The 9,157-nt window shown below is 35.9% G+C and overlaps 2 protein-coding genes across 3 annotated transcripts; both read left to right on the forward strand.

The window, feature by feature from the left end:
- Nucleotides 1-956: 956 nt before the first annotated feature.
- On the forward strand, nucleotides 957-4,274 carry etsrp (ETS1-related protein). 2 transcript variants are annotated; one of them, XM_065298680.2, is made up of 8 exons: nucleotides 957-1,103; nucleotides 1,371-1,452; nucleotides 2,329-2,406; nucleotides 2,494-2,583; nucleotides 2,662-2,850; nucleotides 2,977-3,219; nucleotides 3,324-3,442; nucleotides 3,596-4,274. In XM_065298680.2, exons 2-8 carry the CDS (start codon nucleotides 1,371-1,373, stop codon nucleotides 3,857-3,859), a joined length of 1,065 nt encoding a protein of 354 aa, XP_065154752.1. In that variant the 5' UTR covers nucleotides 957-1,103; the 3' UTR covers nucleotides 3,860-4,274. The 2 variants fall into 2 exon arrangements, with proteins under 2 accessions (XP_065154752.1, XP_065154750.1); XM_065298678.2 differs by having other exon boundaries at nucleotides 2,296-2,406; nucleotides 3,596-4,273.
- Nucleotides 4,275-5,666: 1,392 nt separating this feature from the next.
- On the forward strand, nucleotides 5,667-8,720 carry caspa (caspase a). Its single transcript, XM_065298674.2, has 7 exons — nucleotides 5,667-6,036; nucleotides 6,249-6,442; nucleotides 6,536-6,712; nucleotides 6,916-7,150; nucleotides 7,242-7,358; nucleotides 7,488-7,597; nucleotides 7,916-8,720. Exons 1-7 carry the CDS (start codon nucleotides 5,766-5,768, stop codon nucleotides 8,024-8,026), a joined length of 1,215 nt encoding a protein of 404 aa, XP_065154746.1. The 5' UTR covers nucleotides 5,667-5,765; the 3' UTR covers nucleotides 8,027-8,720.
- Nucleotides 8,721-9,157: the final 437 nt, after the last annotated feature.

Consider the following 9,157-nt stretch of genomic DNA (forward strand, 5'->3'; position numbering starts at 1 on the left):
TGTTCTGTTGAATGGCTTTTAAAGATACGAACGACTCATTAAAGTCTAAGTTGTTGGATCTGATTGATCTTATTTCTAACTTTAGGTTTCAGTCTGTAGAAGTATTTATTCAGAAGTGCCGGTGATAGCAGGCCCTAACAAAATAACTTTGATATGCAAAAATGTAGCAAAGCTGTAAAATATTAAAACTATTGCATTGTATCGGCTTATATGATGTAGCCTAATTTATTCCGATTAATGAGTTTATTATTATTTTACACCGAGTGTATTGCTGCACGTTCCTGACTTGCAGGCTTTGCGTCCGCACAACTATTTTTTTTTTCTAAAGTTGCCATTTCAGATAAATGCACAAGAAATTGAGAAACGGACCTTTTCATTTTCAGTGAAGATGCAGATCATCATTCTAGAATAATTAATTAATTCTTCCCAAGTGGAGCTATTCAAGTTATCCGGTGAAGTCATGTTGTATGTTTCATATCGCAATAAACAAATATCGAGATGCCGGCATTTCCCAGTATCATGCAGTCGTAAATCTCAGTGTTGTTTTTTTAATTGACTGCATGGAAACTGTAGTCCATAAAAAATGGCCTATTAATTTTCAGTGTTGACTGTGACAGGCAGGATATTGCACCAATAAACGTGCACCACAAACAATATAGCCTAATCTACCGTATAATTTTACAAAAAAAAACGGTCTGTCTGATGTATTTATAGCATCATTGTTATTATTCTTGATTAGCAATAGTATACGTTATTGGATTTTGCGTTCCCCTGTTATTTTAAAGAAAGTGTTTAAAACTCCATAGGCCATGGATTTTCTTTTGTCCAATCTTTGTTTATTTGTTTTAGTAATCTTTACTCCCCATAGACACCTTTTCTATGAATGAAGAGGTAACAAATCTGTGGTCGTGACTCCTGTCTGACGTCACGAGGGAAGCGCAGTCACGACGCATTCTTTCACAGGCGCGTGGACACGCCCCAGCGCGCAACGCCTCTTTATAACGGGCCTGAGTAAAGCACCAACAGTGAACAAAGTTTAAGGCAGCGCTGGAAGGTGAAACAAATCCCTACTATCAGGAATAAGAGTCTGTGAGGAAATTAAGGTAAGATCAGTTTTTTTATTTAATTTTAGATTTTTAAATGTTAATTTTACTATGTTTAAGAGAGATGACTATTTTACATTGATGGAAAATCTATTAATATATTTCATAAATTAAATTGCATGGTTTGACAATAGGCCTATCATTTTAAGCAGATAATCCATTTAATTTACATAACGGAAAGGATGCATGTTTTAGTATTACAAATTTTACTTTTGCTGATTTATTTCATCATTTCACACAACCAGCTCATGATATTTCTTTCTTCAGATGGAAATGTATCAAGCTGGATTTTACACAGAAGACTTCAGAACTCAAGAAGTTCCTGGTGGATTTGACTTCAGTTCATATGGTAATATCTTACTTCCGTTTATTTTTCTCTGTCTCATGACCATACACTCTTGAAAATGACAGTTCTTCTTAAGAGAAACATTTCTTTCATACTTTTTATAGTCTAGAAAATCTTTTTTCACAACAAATGACATTTTGTGAATCAGAAAAGTTCACTGAATATTCAATGTTCTTCGTCTCACACTTTTATTTTAGTGTAAAGTGTCAAAAAATATAAATGCAACTCTAGAGAAATTTCATATCCTCTTTCTCCTTGTAATTGATAAAATCGTATTGTCACATTCGTTTAATCCTCAAGGGGAAAATTTGTCACATTTCGTGGGCCGTAGTTTTCTCCAGCCTTGTTTCCTGAATCCCTGTGCAAAACATTTCCTTTGTCCTTCAGCTGTTAAGCCAGATTTGCAACACCCCTGTCAGACCCCTAAAAATTAGACCTTGACATCTTGTTTGTGTGCACTAATTCAAAGCTCATCAGGAAAAGGGGGTGTCAGGCTATCCATGCTCTGAGATTTAGGAATGTCCAAGGCAGGGATGTTGAAAAAATGGGGTGGTCAGGTTAAAGATACACCCGTTTTTCTGTTCCCTCCCTCTCTTCCTAATCCTTTCCTCCAGACTTCCTCCTCAAACAGATTTAGCACCCTGTCTCCTATACACTTCTTCATCACTCTGTCAGAGTCCCTTTATAGGGTTTCCTTTACCCTAGCACACTTAGACTAGGGAAAACTAGTGGAGAAAACTTTGTTGTTGAGTTGCACAGATCCGATCCGGTCTATTGTTAATTCTATTCATAATATTTCTCGCTGGCTCTCTCATTCATTTCATATCTTTGATAATGTACCTCCAGACTACAGTGGTGAAGACCTGTCCTTTTTATTAGACAGCAAAGGACCCGCCCAACACCAGTATCCTGAAACATACTCAGAGACCCAGAAAGAGCATTTGCATGGTTCCAAAGGTAAGACTTTTCAGATTCATCTCAATTGCATTTATTAAAGTCTTGTGTATACAATTTTTTAATAATATAAACATTTTGATTTATTAGGTCACAGTCAACCAGTCGGTTCCGTTGATTCTGGACTGTTTAATTTGGACACTTTCCCTGAGTTTACTTGCTGGGCGTCCTACACTAATAGTAAGTATTTTTTAGTCGTCTCTTCTTGTTTTTAAATTAAATGTTCTTTTAAGTAACCCGACATCATATTTTTTTAAGTTCCAGAAGGAATGATAGCAGACAGACAACAGGTTGGCTTTCAGGAATCTGCTCAAACCTACCAAAACCTTGTCCCAATGTGTCCACCAACCCAAAGCAGTCAATTCAGCCCAGGAATGGACACCAGCAGCCATTATCAACCCGGAAAAGGGCCAAGATCATCCGTTACCAACAGTCTGGAACATCTAGGTAGGTTTTAACTCTCGAGAGATACTGATTTCTATTTCCAGAAATTGTACTTCAAAAAATTGCTTCAATATAAATCTGTGTTATAGCATACAAATGTATTTAATTTTTGTTTTTTTGTGTGTGTAGGTGATCCAGAAAGAACATATGCTTTGTATGAAGCAGACCAACAAAGCAGGTCTCCATACTGGTCAGACTACCCTTCACCGGGTTACTGCACTTCCATGCTTGGGCAGCCATCATCATCATCTTCCTCACCTCCAGTTTCTCAATCCTCAGAGACTTACTGCCCCCGTGTGGCCAAACAACGTACTGCACCGTCTCAAAGATCAGATAGAGAGGGTGACTTGGCACCAATGTCGGCTTATCCAGGTGAGGGATTCTGTTACAGAAGCTCATTTTTGTTTATACTAATAATAGGAGATAAAATATATAGTCGCAATGTATAGCTCAATGTTTCGATGTCTCTCCATTAGGATCCGGGCCGATCCAGCTTTGGCAATTTCTGCTTGAACTTCTATTGGACTCTGCTTGCCACACTTTTATCAGCTGGACTGGTGATGGCTGGGAGTTTAAAATGTCAGACCCTGCAGAGGTGAGAATCATTTCTCAATGAGCTCTTCTAAAATGCTGACGTCTTTAAGCTAGAAGGCATGCGTTATCTCTAGTCATCAGTACATTTTCTCAACTGTTTTAAAGATCTTATCGGTTATTGTAAAACATTAACCATGTTTCTTGTGAATTACAGGTCGCAAAGAGGTGGGGCCAGTGTAAGAACAAGCCCAAAATGAACTACGAGAAGCTAAGTCGAGGTCTGCGGTATTACTACCACAAAAACATCATTCACAAAACAGCAGGCAAGCGTTACGTCTACCGCTTCGTCTGCGACGTTCAGGGCATGCTCGGAAAAACGGCACACGAGGTCTTGGCAAGTCTAAACATCCCCTCAACAAATGCAGGGTCTCCACAGTCGACCCGATCAGAGGAAACCACAGAGTCCTGGGGACATTAAAGGTGAAGATCTCTAATGATCCAAAAGAACTGGCGCACATCATGTCTAGGATGGAATCGATTGACTGTAGCATTTTAACATTGAGTCGATTTGGATTTTCTCAGACATTTGGGGACTGCAGATTCTGCTGCCAGGACAGATCTCAGATCAGTGTTTAATACGTATATCCTCAGTTTGTTTGCTGGTAATGCATATTCATGCATGCCCAGGATTTCCTCAAACATCCAATACAGTTAGATGCCTTAAGTAAATATTGTTAGCTACCTCTTGATGTTGAAACACTACTTTTGTACATGTCTTTTTTTTTCTTATGTAAACTGATGTTGTGACATCAAATTGTGAATTTTTGTAAATAAATTAAACGTTGTACATGTAAATGTTTCTCTATAATATTATTTTATGTGCACTTCTGTTCACATTTTCGATTTTGTTTCTCATGATCGTAATTTTTTTTATTGTGTATACTTAAGTGTTAGAAATTAATTTTGTAAAGAAAATTATAATTGTGCCAACATTTAATTTTATTTTTGATATAAAAAATAATAAAATGCATGCATTGCTACCCTTTTAAAAAGTACACATTTGCAACTAAAGAGTTAATATTAGTACCTCAACGGTACATATTGATACCAAATGTATAAATATGAGCCATTTTGTCTCAACTGTAAATGTTGTCATAGTAAAATACTTATAAAATTAATAATTATAATGAATATAATATGTTATCATTGCTGCTAACAACAATAATAGAAAATATTATCAAACTTGTAAAAAATAGTAAAATAAAAAGATGTCTGATAAAGGTGCTCGGCTTAATGCGACAGCGTATGACTTCCGCGAGGATCGCGCGAGAGTCATTTAAAAGCGCTAATTTAGAATGACTCTCGCGGTACTATGATGTCACACGCCTGCGCAGCGGCACATGAACTTGAACACACGTGAGGTTTCTGGCGGAGGGGATGCTCTAGGCAGTTTCCTTAACAGGATTAAACAGCAGTGCCTTAACAGGTAATAACAAACATGTTAATAATCTGTTAAGCTAAGCTTAATTAATTACAATAAAATTGCTACCGTGTTTTGACAAAAACATTCCATTTGTTTTTATCAAAGTCGCGTGCTAAACCATATTGTTAGGTGCTTATTTAAATACTACCAGTGAATATAATTGTTTTTATTTACTGACACATTTAAGTTTTGAGGTATTATTTGTGCTATTTTTTTTTAAGAAAATAATGATCCATAGTTTTACAGTAAAAAAAATCTATTTTGGCATTGATTATTGTAAAAGCTGTTAATTTGTGGTAAAGCATAGTAAATATGTTTTATCCTATATCTTTTATCTACACTCTAAAAAACAAAAATTGCTATATAGCACAAAAAAATGGTTCCCCTATGATTAGAGCTTTTAGTTCCATTTAGCACCAATTTTAGAGTGTATAAAAACTTTAAATATCAATAATATTGAACATAATTTCCACATTTTCTTTAAAAAAAAAGAAAATAATATTTAGGAATATTAATATTTAGAGATTTTTGTTTGACTGATGTGTTATGCATTACATCTGTATCAGCGTCGTTTACAAGGTTCCGCCCCTGCCCTGTGCGCGCGCACTGTAAATATATAATTATACATATTAGGACCTTTTACAAATGGGGTACTGTTACAGTTAAGGCTCAGTTAGGTACCATTTTGACTTTTTTCCTGACAGTGTTGCAGTCAAACATTTAAAAACGTCCACTGATATAATTGTAATAACACACAATGACCGTGAAAAGCATAAAGCCCCCGTAGTATGACTCATTCATACATTCACGTGTACAGGAACAGGAACAAGAAAGAGTACGTTTTGTTTATCGTGGTGGTGCATGCGTGTACGTGCCGAAACAAAAACCCTCATAAGGAAACATGGGGAAAACTCTGAAGGATCACCTGGTCGACACATTTGATGATTTGACAGATGAAAAAATAAAAAGATTTAAAGCAAAATTATGCGATCGGAAGAAAGAACCGCGCGTTCGTCGCGCCGCGACCGAGAGGATTAAATACTCATTCGAACTCGCAGATTTGATGATAAACACTTTCACATCCAAAGACGCTCCTGCAGTAACGATTGAAGTTTTAGAAGCTATTGCGTGTAATCAACAAGCGGAGGACCTGAGAGAAGCCATGGGACACAGTAAGTAAAAAACAGCACGCCTGAGGCAATGCGTTTGTGATTTGACACAAGTTAGTTTCTTTTTGCATAGCGTGAGCTGTTCCACAATTAATAATTAACTAGGCAATGTACACATGTATAAAACCTTAATACTACTATATGAAACTGTATTTAAATGAATAGTGCTGTAATAACATTGTCAGTAATATTTTTAAATGTGTTTTGATTTTTAGGCACTTCTGGGGCTCAAAATGTAGTTCAACCTGTAGCTCAACTAGTTACTAAACCCGTGGAGGTCGACTTAAAAGCATCACAAAGTGTTCAGAAAACTGATGATAGCCTGTCAGATGATTGTCCGGTATCATTAGAGCTTACTACATGCAACCAACAATTTAAAGACAAAATTCTTAAAGAGAAGGATGAGGAGGTAAGTCTTTCATTTTAGCAAATACTGTGAGATACTGAAAGAATCTGTGCTATGTTTTATATTAACATTATGCACCTTTGGGTTTGTTGTTAGGTTTACAAACCACTGGATAAGTCTGTAAGAAAACGCCTGGCGCTGCTTATAACCAACATAGATTTTGACAACCCATCCATGAACAGGAGAGGGGCGGAGAAAGATGAAGAGAACATGGAGTGGCTGTTACAGCAGCTAGATTATGTAGTTGTGAAATATAAAAATCTCTCCGGAAAAGTAGGTACAGAAACTGCTGTCTCATGAAAACTATATTTACTATGCAGAGCTTGCATACTTCTGTATATTTTACAAATTGTTGCATTCACCATTTTCTTATCTTTCTGTTCAAGTTTTACAACATAAACATTTATTTTGTGTTCCAATTTCTTCATTTTTAATGTCGTCTTCATTCATTTAACCTCATGCATTTGCTTTTCTAGGAAATGGATGATGTCATCAAGAGCTTCGCTCAGCGTAAGGAGCATGCGGATTCAGACAGCACCTTTGTGGTTATAATGTCCCATGGAAAACGGGACACAATATTAGGTGTCCATTACGATAAGAAAAACAATGATATCCTCCTTGTTGACAAAATCTACACCCATTTGAACTCATCGAATTGTCCAGCTCTGCTTAATAAACCAAAGGTTATTCTTATTCAAGCCTGCAGAGGAGGTACTAAAATATGACAATAAAGTTTTCAGTGACAATTAACATTCAATACATCATTGCTGTTTAAAAATGCCTTGCACATATCTCTGTCCAGATGAACATGGACACGTGTGGGTCAGTGATGGTGAGCCTGAACAGCCAAAGGAAATAGAGGGAGATGACTTTGTACACAAGGAGAAAGATTTTATCTCTCTGATGTCCTGCACCCCTGGTTAGTATTCAGAGACCCCCTAATCTTTCACCTTACTGAAACCATACAAAGTCTTACCTATACTTAGCAAGCAAAGAGTGCTTTGCAAAGAAACTAATTTCATGATCCACTACTGAATTTTCTCCACAGACACTAAATCCTACAGGCACATTGCATTTGGATCGTTTTATGTTCGATGCATAGTGGATGTGTTTGGGAAATCTGCGCATGAGGATCACATTGAGGAATTGTTCAGGAAGGTAAATCAAATGCTGCTGCAAATCATAAGAAAGCAACCTTTGTACATTTTTTGATTTTCTGTCAAACAGTATTAACACTCTTAAAAAAGCCACATTACAAAAAAGTTATTTATAGCTATAGATAGTAGAACCATTTTTGGTTCCTCAAAGTACAGTTTTTTTACATTTATAGTTTAAAGAACTTTTTTTGACCGAAAGGTTCTTTATGGAACCACACAGACAAAAATGGTTCACCTATAGCACCCTTTATTAAAGAGACATTTCTAGTTAATTTTTATTCATCAGTGGTTTATATCACAATATGTTCTGTATTTACAGGTTATGAGACGCTTTGAGACTGATGAACGTATGATAGGATATCTCAAACAAATGGTGTGTAAAGACAGAGCAACACTAACCAAGCACTTCTACCTCTTCCCTGGACTCTGAAGTCATACAAAAAACGTCTCTCTTTTGCAATTAAATACAGGTTATATATAAAGAGTACAGATGCAAAACCCTCTAAGTGCATGACAATCTTTTTTTTTAACCTTCACTTCTATTAAATTCACTTCTTTGGACAAAACTTTGGTCATTATCGTAATCATTTTGACAGAGGTGATGTTTGAGCTCTTCATTAATTCCACAAGCCTGAATAGACTTGAAATACTGTACAATACTTTTGAAAAAGTCTTTTACTAACATACTTTTACAGTTTTTAGACAAAATTAATCCTAAACAACTTTTTTAGTTTATTAATTAAACTCCACTGTATTATGCAAATTAATTTGTAGGAAATTACCATTTAAATGATTGTATATTTAAATGAAATGTTTTAGCTCAGCACTTAACTACCGGTTTGGTAGGATATGTATTCTAAGACTTTCCCTGTTCACATTTATGTATATTTTTTGTCAATTAAAAAAATAACAAAATAAACAGTAATTTATCACCAATTGTTGCTCAGTGGCTTTTTGTTTGAATCAAAGAGAAAGTTAATTTGCCAACAAATCATTTTTACCAAGAACAAACAATTGCAAAGTATTTTGGGCAGAAGCTGTCTGTGAATGAGAATAAGATCGTGTTTTTATCCATGTTTGCTTTCTGAAATGCTGCAACCACCAATTCTCATTAAGTGCATTACATTACACGCAGTGTGAAAAGTTGTGCATTACATACGCAAAATTCCAATTTTGCATGCATATGATGCGCCAGTCCATACAGTTCACTTGTACGCAAAAAATGACTAACTGTACATAACACAACACAAAAGATGCGCAATATTAAGTCAACGGGAAGGACTGCGTAGTGCGTATCATATGCATGCATAAATGAAATTTGGCGCATGTTTTGCGTGACTTTTCTATTTATACAAATCATAAAAGTGTCCCGCTCATTTGGGTGTAGCTTTTCCTCTGAAGTGTGTACAAAGATAAAAACTTAATTTTGAACTAATGGCTTTCTGCCTGCAGGCTTGCGGGTCTTCGTGTGGTAGCTTGTTTGTTAAATTGCTCTCACAGGTTGTTTGGTCTCAGTTAACATTCATTTTACCTAAAAATATTTACTTATGAAAATTGCATT

This window comes from Paramisgurnus dabryanus, chromosome 13 (genome assembly GCF_030506205.2).
Source record: "Paramisgurnus dabryanus chromosome 13, PD_genome_1.1, whole genome shotgun sequence".
In the NCBI taxonomy this organism is placed as follows: domain Eukaryota; kingdom Metazoa; phylum Chordata; class Actinopteri; order Cypriniformes; family Cobitidae; genus Paramisgurnus; species Paramisgurnus dabryanus.

Bases quoted from the DNA above. Each gene is read 5' to 3' on its own strand.
- caspa (XM_065298674.2), top strand. From the start codon at position 5,766: ATGGGGAAAACTCTGAAGGATCACCTGGTCGACACATTTGATGATTTG. The intron at 6,443-6,535 runs GTAAGTCTTTCA...GTTTGTTGTTAG, and splicing joins TTAAAGAGAAGGATGAGGAG to GTTTACAAACCACTGGATAA. The intron at 7,598-7,915 runs GTAAATCAAATG...CTGTATTTACAG, and splicing joins TTGAGGAATTGTTCAGGAAG to GTTATGAGACGCTTTGAGAC.
- etsrp (XM_065298678.2), top strand. From the start codon at position 1,371: ATGGAAATGTATCAAGCTGGATTTTACACAGAAGACTTCAGAACTCAA. The intron at 2,407-2,493 runs GTAAGACTTTTC...TTGATTTATTAG, and splicing joins GCATTTGCATGGTTCCAAAG to GTCACAGTCAACCAGTCGGT. The intron at 2,584-2,661 runs GTAAGTATTTTT...TATTTTTTTAAG, and splicing joins CTGGGCGTCCTACACTAATA to TTCCAGAAGGAATGATAGCA.